General features: G+C 44.5%; 1 protein-coding gene across 1 annotated transcript; it reads left to right on the top strand.

Annotated features, from left to right (window-relative positions):
• Positions 1-8547: 8547 nt before the first annotated feature.
• Positions 8548-10115, top strand: LOC309860911 (uncharacterized protein; the record flags this gene model as incomplete). The annotated part of the gene is made up of 4 exons (XM_082723353.1): positions 8548-8570; positions 9454-9589; positions 9690-9768; positions 9993-10115. The coding sequence occupies 4 exons, from the start codon at positions 8548-8550 to the stop codon at positions 10103-10105; spliced, it is 351 nt and encodes a 116-aa protein (XP_082579479.1). The 3' UTR covers positions 10106-10115.
• Between the last annotated feature and the right edge of the window lie 2697 nt (positions 10116-12812).

Genomic DNA, 12812 nt, shown 5'->3' with positions numbered 1-12812 from the left:
GGCTCTCCTCCCCTCCATCTCTTCCCTTTCTGAAGTTGGCGATATAAACTCCTAATTTTAGTCATTTATGAGCTATTTCTTTTATGAATTCCCATATGCAATTGAATAAAATTTTTTTTTCTCTTGTTCATCTGTCTTCTGTCAGTTTACTTTGCAGGCTCCAAACCCAACATAAGAGGGGTCTAGGAAAAGGATTTTTCCTCAGTAGGATCAGTAAGAAATCTTAAAGGTCAAGAAGGATATAAATTCAGATAATTTAAACATTAGAAAGTACTCACAAGTGAGAGAAATATCATGAATAAACAATGGAAGACAGAGAAATGACCTCAAAAACATAAACAAAAAGAGAGAGAGAGAAAATAAAAGAGAAGTTTTAACCATAAATGGAAAGCAATGGGGAAATGAATTAAAAGTCAAGGATCGAAGAACATCTGGGTGGCTCATTTGGTTAAGTGTCAGACTCAGGTCATGATCTCAGGGTTTTGAGATCAAGCCCTGTGTTATGCTCCAAGCCAGATGTGGAGCCTTCTCAAGATTTTCTCTTTCTCTCTCCCTTTGCTCTCCTCTCCCTCATGTGTGCTTTCTTTAACCCCCCCAACCCCCCCCTCAAAAAAAACAAAAAAACCAAATAGTCAATCAACACACAGGGTTATGAGTTTTGAGGAAAAGAAGAGGTAAGAAGAGAAGAGGGTATGATAGAAAGAGAGGGGAAGGAATGCAGACAGGAACAGTAGACACAAAAGATGGGAGGACCTAAACTGAAGTAACAAGGAGAGAAAAGAGAGAAAATGAATAATACAACACAAATGTATACTAACCTACATAAATAAGATGATAGGAGGAAGCCTCAATGGAAATGCATCTTAAAAAAACACAGGTTATTGTACCGTCGCTTGGCCGCAATACCAATTAGACAATCGGTCCCAGTGGCCTCCGGAAGGCACATTTGACTATCAGATTCTCATGGACCTAGGCAATTTCTGCAAACGCCAGGGCAAATGGGTCGAGGTCCCTTATGTCCAGGCTTTCTGGACCCTGCGCTCTCGCCCCTCCCTCTGCTCTCACTGCTCCACCTCTCAGGTCCTCCTGGCCCGCTCCCCTCCCCCTACCCTGCCACCCACTGCTCCCAAAGACCCGGACCTCTCCTCCCCGTCTCTCCTCTCTGATTCTCCCCTCTCTGAACCTCCGGAGAGCTTTACCCACCCGCCGACGAGAGGGGCCCCGGCTCCTCTGCCTCCTCCTCCTTATCGCAATCCCCCACCTCAAGGCCCCTCTCTCCCTACGCCCCCTAATCCTCCCGCCCCTCCAACCACCCCCCTTTCGGTCCCTTCCACCCCCTCCACCCTTTCCACCCCTTCCACCTCGACTCCCATCTCATCCCCTCAACCCCCAAAACCTGAGTCTGCTCCTGATGCGGCCCCCCCAAAACCTTCCCCTACATCCCCTCCAGCCTCCCCTCCCATCTCCACCCGCACTAGGGCTCGAAAGCCCCCCGCTGAGTTAGTCTGCCCCCTAAGGGAGGTTGCTGGAGCTGAGGGAGTTGTTTGAGTTCATGCGCCCTTCTCTCTACAGGACCTCTCCCAAATTGAGAAGCGTTTGGGCTCCTTTTCAGCCAGTCCTGATAACTATATTAAAGAATTCCAATATCTGGCCCAAGCCTATGACCTCACCTGGCATGATTTACATGTGGTCCAGACCACCACCCTCACCACAGAGGAGAGGGAACGCATCCAGGCTGCTGCCCGGGAGCACGCAGACCAGGTCCATCTCACTGATGCTGCCATGCCAGTTGGGGCCCAGGCAGTCCCAGCCGTAGAACCAGGTTGGGATTATCAGGATGGCCAAGATGGCCGCCGGTGCCGCGACCGCATGGTCCAATGTCTCATAGCTGGCATGCGGGCAGCTTCTAATAAGGCCGTTAATTATGACAAGATCAGGGAGATTGTCCAGGCCCCTGACGAAAACCCCGCTATGTTTCTTAACCGATTGACCGAGGCCTTAACCCAGTACACTCGCTTGGATCCTGCCTCCCCTGCGGGGGCCACGGTACTGGCTACTCATTTTATTTCTCAATCGGCGCCGGATATACGGAAAAAGTTAAAGAAGGCTGAGGAGGGCCCTCAGACCCCCATTTCTGACTTGGTGAAAATGGCATTTAAGGTTTTTAATTCCCGTGAGGAGGCAGCTGAGCTTAAACGACAAGCCAGACTCCAGCAAAAGGTTCAGTTGCAGACCCAAGCCTTGGTAGCAGCCCTGCGGCCGGCCAGCTCCGGGAGCCAGCAGAGAGGGGCAACCAACCGCACCCCCCCGGGGGCCTGTTTCAAATGCGGGGCCGAGGGACACTGGGCTCGCCAGTGCCCCAATCCAAAGCCGCCAACTCGGCCTTGCCCTCAATGCCATTTGATGGGCCACTGGAAATCCGACTGCCCTAACCTCGGGGTATCTTCGGCGCCTCAACGCGGGGGACCCCCCGAGACAGTAAGTCCGGCCTTTCAACTGCTTGGATTGGAGGACGACTGACGAAGCCCAGACTCGGCCACCCTTCTCACCCAGGCCGAGCCCAGGGTTACGCTCCAGGTAGCGGGTAAGTCCATCTCTTTTTTGCTGGACACGGGGGCTACCTACTCTGTTCTGCCTTCCTACTCAAGACTTACTCGAACCTCACCAATTACTGTTATGGGGATCGATGGGACCTCCTCCAACCCTAGGGTGACCCTTCCCCTTACCTGTAGCCTGGATGGGTTCCCTTTCTCCCACTCGTTCCTAGTCATTCCTTCCTGCCCAGTCCCTCTACTGGGTAGGGACATTCTCCGGAAACTGAGGGCAACTATCTGTCTCTCACCTTCTTCTCCTCCCTCCACCTCAACCCGTCTCATCTTACACCTCTCCACTCCCTCGACCCCCGCTCCAGATGACCTACCTACTGTAGACCCTCAGGTGTGGGACATCTCTGAGCCCATCATCGCTTCCCATCTTACCCCGGTTAAAGTACAGCTTAAGGATAACTCTAAGTTTCCCTCTCGAGCTCAGTTTCCTATTTCCTTAGCCCACCGCCGGGGCCTGAAACCTATCATAGAACGGCTTAAACGTCAGGGACTCCTGATCCCCATCAGTTCTCCCTGTAACACCCCTATCCTCCCAGTACACAAGCCCTCAGGGGCTTATCGACTGGTGCAAGACCTTAGGCTTATTAATGAGGCCGTGGTTCCCCTCCACCCAGTTGTTCCTAACCCCTTACACCCTATTGTCTCGCGTTCCTCCAAACACCTCTCACTTCACTGTACTGGACCTAAAAGATACCTTTTTCACTATCCCCCTGCACCCTGATTCTTACTTTCTCTTTGCCTTCACCTGGGAGGATCCCGACACACGTTTCTGGACAACTAACTTGGACTGTCCTACCCCAGGGGTTCAGGGATAGCCCCCACATTTTCGGCCAGGCCTTGACTACAGATTTACAGCAGTGCGCCCTTAAGGCCAGCACTCTACTACAGTATGTGGATGACCTCCTCCTCTGTAGCCCCTCCCTCTCGGTCTCCCAAGACGACACTTCCACCCTACTTAATTTCCTGGGGGCCAAGGGATATCGAGTCACCCCCTCTAAAGCCCAATTGTGTGCCCCTTCGGTTACCTATCTGGGGATACTCCTGACTCCCACTTCTAAGTCCATTACTGGGGACCGCATAAGACTCCTCCAAGAACTCCAACCTCCCCAAACGGCGGATGAGATACTATCTTTTCTTGGGTTGGTCGGGTTCTTTAGACATTGGATTCCAAATTTCTCTATCCTGGCCCATCCTCTGTACCAGGCAGCTAAAGAGACTCCCCAGGGTCCCCTGACTAATCCCACTTCAATCCGCCAGTCATTCCTTAAGCTGAGAGACCGCCTTACCACCAGGCCAGTTTTAGCCCTACCTGATATCTCTAAACCATTCCATCTCTACACCGATGAGCGCTCCGGCTCTGCCACCAGCCTCCTAACACAACAGGTGGGACCTACGCATAGGGCTATAGCCTACCTATCCAAGCAACTGGATGCCACCGCCCGGGGATGGCAACCTTGCCTCAGAGCCCTAGTGGCAGCCACTTCTCTTACAAAGGAGGCCCTTAAACTTACCTTAGGGCAGCCTATCACAGTCTACTCTCCCCACCGACTCACAGACCTCCTTAGCCACCGATCTCTGGCCCATCTGACTCCTTCCCATCTTCAACTATTCCATCTGCTATTTCTAGAAAACTCTTATATATCTCTCTCTACCTCCCCCCACTTAAACCCCGCGACTTTACTACCTATACCCTCACCCACCCCGGAACCTGTTCACTCCTGCCTACAACTTATAGAAGACCTCATTCCTCCCCATCCCGGTCTCTCTGATCAACCACTATCCAACCCTGACCGCGTGCTCTTCGTAGATGGCAGCTCCCTCCTGGCCTCAGATGGCCAGAGGCACGCTGCTTATGCTGTAGTCACTATGGATGCGGTATTAGAGACAGCTCCCCTCCCAATCGGAACCACTTCCCAGAAGGCTGAACTCGTAGCTCTCACCAGGGCATTACACCTGTCGAAGGGACAACGAGTCACCATTTACACTGACTCTAAATATGCCTACCTCATAACTCACACACACTCTGCTCTTTGGCAAGAACGGGGGTTCCTAACTACCAAGGGCACCCCTATAGCTAATGGACCCCTCATTGCCAAGTTGCTTGAGGCCCTTAGTCTGCCCACTGAGGTAGCAATTGTCCACTGCCGAGGCCACCAAACAACCAGGGATCTTGTCTCCCTAGGCAACAACAGGGCAGACTCAGTGGCCAGACAAACGGCCCTAAGTACCCCTGTGTCTCCTATCCTCTTTCTTAACACCCCTCACCAGCCTTCCTACTCTACAGAGGAAACACAAGCCCTCCAGGCACGGGGAGGAAAAATTGGAGATAAAGGGTGGATCTACATTCAGGACAGGATTGCCCTGCCAGGCAATCTGGCACACACCCTAATTACTGACATCCACCGATCCCTCCATATTGGCCCAAAGGCTCTCCACCAATTTCTTCAGTCATTGTTCTATCATCCTTCCTTATCTAAAGTAATTGAAGTTGTCCACAGGGCTTGCAAAACCTGTTCTGCTGTGAATTCACAAGGAGGAATCCACAGACCGGGGCCTAACCATCAGCTCTGAGGGCATCAGCCGGGGGAAGACTGGCAACTGGACTTCACTCATATGCCTCGCCATAAAACCTTTCGCTACCTATTAACCTTGGTTGATACGTTCACAGGTTGGATCGAGGCATATCCTACGGCTTGAGAAACAGCAGACGTAGTGGCTACAATACTCATCGAGCACATTATCCCGAGGTTTGTATTGCCCCAGACCCTCCAGTCAGACAACGGACCTGCCTTCATCTCCAGTGTAACCCAGCAGGTAGCGGAGAGCCTCAACATAACCTGGAAACTTCACATCCCATACCACCCACAGTCATCGGGTAAGGTAGAAAAGGCCAACGGGCTGCTGAAAGCCCAACTCACCAAACTTACCCTAGAGACCCGTCTTTCCTGGCCCACACTTCTGCCCCTGGCTCTCACCAGACTCCGGGCTACGCCCCGCGGGCCTTCGGGCTTAAGCCCTTTCGAATTACTCTACGGCCGGCCGGCCCTTCCGGCCATCTCCCCACCTCTTTTATCCTATCTACTTTATCTTACTCTCCTCCGAGCTCTCTTAAGGGCTCACACTGACACTGTCTTTCCAGCCCCTAGCGACCATGCTTCCGAAGGGGGTATACGAGATCTATCCCCTGGGGACCAGGTCCTCCTCAAAAGCTTGCGGCCAGACTCCTTACAAACTCGGTGGACTGGGCCTTATACAGTTGTCCTTACCACCCCAACTGCTGCGAAACTGTTGGGGCACTCTGCATGGGTACATATCAACAATCTCAAGCGGGCACCCACAGAGACTAATTGGACCTCCCAGATGGCAGGCCCCACCAAACTTCGCTTGGTTAGGGCCCCTTCTCATATTCCTTCTAATCCAGACATGCCAGGCAGAATCATGTGAGTCTAGCTGCATGAGGGGTTCAGGTACTTCTCGCCATTTTTCAGCCTTTACTTATATGCCTGCAACCTGCTACCGGGGAAAGGAACCGACAACCTGTACGTATGACCAGAAAACCTATTGGGTCTCTGACCTTGTGACAGCCAAACGAGGTATTGCCCCCTGCAACATCTACCCCAGGTCTGGAAAAGTTTGCTGGACCTATCTGGGTCAGGTCGGCCTCTCCGATGGGGGCAGGGTCCAGGACCAGGCTAGCCGTGAGCACATTAAAACAGCAGTCAGGGACCTGACTAAACGACTCCAACCCCCCAACGACCTGGGAAAGAGGAAAAGCAGGGAATAAGTCCAGAGGAAATTAAAAATAGAATTGCAAAAACAATAAGTTAAGGGCTGAGAAATGAACACTTTTGAGAACAATCATGACATATGGAAGATGGTAAAGATATAAACAATCAGAAAAATATCAATTAATTAAGAAAAATATTAACATACAAGTGTGAAGATTATAAGAGGAAGAATAAATAATTTTTATCACACCACTGAGAATTATGGAATGAGAGCAATGAAAGGAGAAAACAGCAGAATAGAAAGACTAACAGGAAAGGATGAGAGAAATGGAAGAGAAAAGAAATGATAAAGGGAAATGATAAGAAGTGTGGGAGTAAGAACATGGAGAGAGGAGACTTATTGTTAAGGACAGACAAAATATTTAGCATAAGAAGAATCCGAAACAAAAAAAGAATTGAGAAGCAAATTCTTGCAAAAATGGCCAGGTCTCTCCCTTCATGCAAGAACTACAGACAGGGTGGGGACTTACTTCCTCTGAGCTCATCTCTGGTGGGCTGTAGCTGGGTGCAGGTGCCTGGGTCCAGGGCTATAGGAGGACTAGCTTGCTCAATCCCCAAGGACTGGAAATTACTTTGCACACAGTGAACTTCCTGATTCATCCAGAAGAATCACAAATTACAACAAATTCTCTTGATATGCTTAGAAATGTATTTAATTAAAATCAGCACCTAAGGTCACAAACACCTTAAAATTTTAAGTGACCCTAGAGAGTTCTATAAGACTAGAGGAGGAAGTAAACTTAGAATGTTTATTGTTTTCAGTTACCAGGAAACATAAAAGATTTTACTGCTACAAATCAGCCATTCAGAGAGTAATCTCTTTCCTCTGAGACTTCAATATTGATCCATAATTTATGTTGGAGCATCCAAGCCTCCATTGATTTAATTAAAAAGTAATATAAATGCTGGGATCTGGGACTAATAAACCAACTGAATTTTTAGTTGAAAACCTAATATGTAGTAAGAGCTCTAATTAACATAAGTATATAATTTAAGCTATGGCTTAAAGCTATGGCTTTTATTGTTCCTTGTGGAATTTGTATAGTTGTTAAAACCTTCCATCTTGCAGACCAAAAATAAATGAACCTGAAATTTATGTAGTGCCTGGTCCAATAAGATAAGTGCTGACCTCGAATTTTTTTTTTTTTTTTGTACAAGAATATTAACAGAATCAGTGGGTTGGTATTTTGGAAGTGAGCTTAAATGAGTTTGATCTTATGATAATGCTGTGATTTGTGGGAAGGTGGAGTTTCTTTCCCATGAATACCCTACTTTAGTATCCCCTTCCTTAGTAGCACAGGCATCCAAACCCAACTTCAGACCTAAAGATACATCTCTTATCTCAGTTGATCATTCACAACTATTTACCAAGTGTACAGGTTGCAATGTCAAAGGTTTTAAAAGTTATTGGTGGCAGAAGACATAGATATTTTTCCAAAAAATCCAGATGGTCAGCAGACACATGAAGATGTTCAAATCACATCATCAGGGAAATACAAATCAACACTACTATGAGATATCATCTCATGCCTGTCAGAATGACTAAAATTAACAACACAAGAAATAACAGGAGTTTGCAAGTATGTGGAGAAAAAGGAACACTTGTGCCCTGTTGGTGGGAATGCAAACTGGGGCAGCCACTCTGGAAAACAGTATGGAGGTTCCTCGAACAGTTAAAAATGGGGCTACTCAAGGCTCCAGCAATTTCACTACTAGGAATTTACCCAGAAGATACAGAATTACAGATTCAAAGGGGTACATGCACTGTTATGTTTATAGCAGCATCATCAATAGCCACATTATGGAAGCAGCCCATGTGTCCACCAACTGATGAATGGATAAAGAAGTGGTGTGTGTATATATACACAATGGAGTATTACTCACCTATAAGAAAGAACAGAATCTTGCCATTTGCAATGACATGGATGGAGCTAGAGGATATAATCCTAAGTGAAATGAATCAGTCAGAGAAGACAAATGCCGTATGATTTCACTCATACGTGGAATTTGAGAAACAGAACAAGCTAGCAAAGGGAAAAAGAGAAAGGAAGGCATACACTTAACAGACCTTTAACTATAGAGAACAAACTAATGGCTATCAGAAGGGTGGTGGGTTGGGGCATGGGTTAAATAGGCAGTGGGGATTAGGGAATATGCTTGTTGTGATGAGCACAGTGTGATGTATGGAAGCATTACATTACTATATTGTATGCCTTAAGCTAATAGAACACTGCATGTTAACTAACTGGAATTGACATAAAAACTTAAAAAAATAATGACAAAATAACAGAGCCAAAAATATATATATAGAAATAAAGTTCAGGACATATACACAGATTTTAAAATCTCTATAAATATGAAGTGTTGGGGCACCCGGGTGGCTCAGTGGGTTAAGCCACTGCCTTTGGCTCAGGTCATGATCTCAGGGTCCTGGGATCAAGTTCCGCATCGGGCTCTCTGCTCAGCCGGGAGCCTGCTTCCCTCTCTCTCTGCCTGCCTCTCTGCCTACTTGTGATCTCTCTCCGTCAAATAAATACATAAAATCTTAAAAAAAATATGAAGTGATATTTTTAATGCATAAGTATTCTCCTTCAGGGAAGCTGTTTTTGAGAATTACAGTAATATTTTTATAAACAAGGCATGTTTATCTTGACCTTAGTGTTCCTTTGAAGTTATTTTAGCAATTCTTGACATTTGCTTCTAGAACTAATTCTTCATTTCCTGAATATTGTTAGAGCATCTGCACAACTTACTGCTGAGGGTGATCATACCTCTTGGAGTCATCTCAAAATTCTCTTATTTTCATCAAGCTTACAAATCATTTTGGCTCCCTTTTTAGCTCTGCAGAAGTCTATCCGTAGTGTAAGAGGCCAGTGAATATAATAGTTTCAAATGATACTGTTTTGGAAAGTTCTTCATTGTCAAATAGGGACTGGTTTATTGGGAACACTTTGTTACTTGTGTTACTCATCAATACCTTTTTATTCCAGTCCCATGCAAAGAAGCCTATAGATTTGATATTAACCCATTTAACTTTAGCTAATAACAATTATTTTCAGTGGGATTCCAAAAATATTAAATGTCTTTGGAGTAAGAAATTTTCTAGATGACATTGGTTGTAAGACAGTGCTATACATGTACAGAGTCATTCAGGGTCTTTCCCTCTGTACCACGTCTTTTCTCAGTATTTTTCAGGTCATAATATCACTTCCAAAACCACTGATAGACATGGCTCAAACTCAGACTGTTCACATACATTTTCCCATCTTTCTTTTCTTTCCAAATTACACATCAGATCTACATCTATGTCATCATAAGTGCTGTGGCCCCCTTCAACACCACTGAAGTTGCACAAGTGTATTATCTGACATACTGTAGCAGAAGGGAACCCAATAAACTTCACAAGGCTAATTTTGTAGGGAGCATTGTTTTATGAAATTTCCTGTGTGTTCCTCATGGTCTGGACCAATGTGTACATGGTAACAGTCCACCAGACCAGCCTTTGCACAAACCCCTTTCCTGGAACTAAGGCCACCCACAGGATCCTGGCATCTGTGAACTGCTTTAGTTTTTAGTTTTTGTTTTTGTTTTTACTCAGCCAATAGCTACCTTACAATTTACAGAAGTTATAGACATAATACACAAGGGCTTTTTCTCTGTTCTTGTTATCTAGCAATCTGTCCTCTTCTACTGATGAAAAATAACAGATGATCCTTCCTAAACTGTGCCTTTGCAAAGATGAGAAAGTCCTCTCTATATTTCCTTCAGAAGTTTGAACACTCTCACTCACACATTTCTCTGACACAAAGGGCATGTGATCATAATTTCCCACACCACAATTTTAATGAGGTAAAATTCTGATAAGGCATTAATAAATTTTACTTTGGACATTTCATCAAACCATCCAGCTTCATGAACATATAAAATAAATGACCAGATACATGGAATAAAACATGTTTGAGGGTTGCCTGGGTGGCTCTGTAGGTTGAGTGTCTGACTCTTAATTTTGGCTAGGGATTGAACCCCACATTGGGCTCTGAGCTAAGTGGGGAGTTTGCATTAGATTCTTTCTCCATCTGCCCCCCCCATCTGCTCATGCCCTTTCTCTCTCTCTCAAGTAAGTAAATAAATCTTTACAAAAATGTTTGAGATTGCTGCACATGGATGGGGCTGTCTTTGACCCTTCCTAAAATAATTGTCAGAAATTTATGCTTGTGATTATTTGGATGCCTTTTTTAAAAAAGAGATCTTCTCTAATGTGAAATATCTATCAGAAAAATGACAGCAACTACACTTGCTGATTATGCTAGATTATCTTTATCAGTCAAAATATTTTATATTTACACAGGCATATACTTTAGATCCAAACAATACTTGAGTTTATTATATAGTTTTGATTATATCTGATTTAATTGTGGATCATGATGTAAGTGTGAATATAACTATGTTTCCTTCACACAGTGAATACAGATCAAGATTCCCCAAAATACAAATGTATTATACAATCTCAAATACTTTATGAAACCCACGTGTTGCTTTTAATGTATGCCACTTTGGATTTATTTACCTCACTAGAAGTGTTTCAATTTCCACTCCATTTATATAGTCATTTTTCTAACAATAGCAGAAATTTATATCTGTGTAGTTTTGTACTTCTATTAAATATTTAACAATTTCCATGTTGGAATGCCCGGGTGGTTCAGTTAGTTAAGCATTTGTCTTCAATTCAGGTCATACCAGGTCGGGTGCTGTGATGGAGTCCCACCTCAGAATCCTTGCTCGGTGGGGAGTCTGTTTCTCCCTATTCCTGCTCTCACTGTTTGTGCTCTCTCTCTCTCTCTCTACCCCTCTCTGACAAGTAAATAAATAAATAAAATCTTTAAAAAAATCCCATGTATCACAGTATGATATATTAGAAAACCTAAATTTTTTTCTTGAAGACATTAAAATCCCAATAATTATAAACAAATGATGTATTATACCTTGACTAATTGAATTTAAATAAAAATTAAAAAGAACTATTACAAACAGTAAAAATATATACACAGTTTAATTAGTTAATTAATTAATTAATGTTAGTCACCATACAGTACATCATTAGTTTTTGATGTAGTGTTCCAAGATTCATTGTTTGCATATAACACTCAGTGCTCCACGCAATACATGCCCTACTTAATGCCCATTAGCAGGCTCACCCATCCGCTCACTCCCCTCGCCTCAGTGTGTTTCTTGGTGTTCATAGCCTCTCATTGTTTGTCTCCCACTCTGATTCCCCTAACTATGCCTTTTCCTAATGTCCTCCATGTTATTCCTTATGTTCCACAAGTAATTGAAACCATTTGATAATTGACTCTCTCTGACTGATTTCACTCAGCATAATATCCTGCAGTCCTATCCATGTTGATACAAAAGTTGGGTATTCATCCTTTGTGATGGAGCTGTAATACTCCATAGTATATATGGACCATATCTTCTTTATCCATTCATCTGTTGAAGGGCATCTTGGCTCTTTCCATAGTTTGGCAATTGTAGCCATTGCTGCTATGAACATTGAGGTACATATGGCCCTTCTTTTCACTACATCTTTATCTTTGGGATGAATACCTAGTAGTGCAATTGCAGGGTCATAGGGTAGTTCTATTTTCAAATTTTTGAGGAAACTTCACACTGTTTTCCAAAGAGGCTGTGCCAACTGGCATTCCCACCAAGACTGTAAGAGTGTTCCCCTTTCTCTACATCCTCTCCAACACTTGTTGTTTCTTGCCTTGTTAATTTTTCCAACAGGTGTAAGGTGATATCTCAGTGTAACTTTGATTTGAATTTCCCTGATGGCTAGTGATGATGAACATTTTTTTCCTGTACCTGCTAGCCATTTGTATGTCTTCTTTGGAGAAGTGTCTGTTTATGTCTTATGCCTACTTTTTGACTTGATTATTTGTTTTTTGGGTGTTGAGTTTGAGAAGTTCTTTATAGATCCTGGATACCAATCCTTTATCTGTCATTTGCAAATATCTTCTCCCACTTCATGCATTGCCTTTGTTTTATTGACTATTACCTTTGCTGTGCAGAAGCTTTTTATGTTGATGAAACCCCAAAAGTTCATTTTTGCTTTTGTTTCCCTTGCCTTTGTAGACATGACTTCAAGGAAGTTGCTGTGGCTGATGTCGAAGAGGTTACTGCCTATGTTCTCCTCTAGGATATTGATGGATTCCTGTCTCACATTGAGGTATTTCATCCATTTAGAGTTTACTTTTGTGTATGGTGTAAGAGAATGATTGAGTTTCATTCTTCTATACATAGCTGCTTAATTTTCCCGGCACCATGTATTGAAGAGACTGTCCCTCCCCCTCTACTGGATATTTTTTCTTGCTTTGTCAAAGGTTATTTGACCATAGAATTGTGGGTCCATATCTGGGCT

Source organism: Mustela nivalis (genome assembly GCF_964662115.1).
Source record: "Mustela nivalis genome assembly, chromosome: 3".
Taxonomy (NCBI): Eukaryota; Metazoa; Chordata; class Mammalia; order Carnivora; family Mustelidae; genus Mustela; species Mustela nivalis.
Note: the sequence above shows the minus strand (reverse complement) of the source record. Positions and strands in the feature narration are given on the sequence as shown.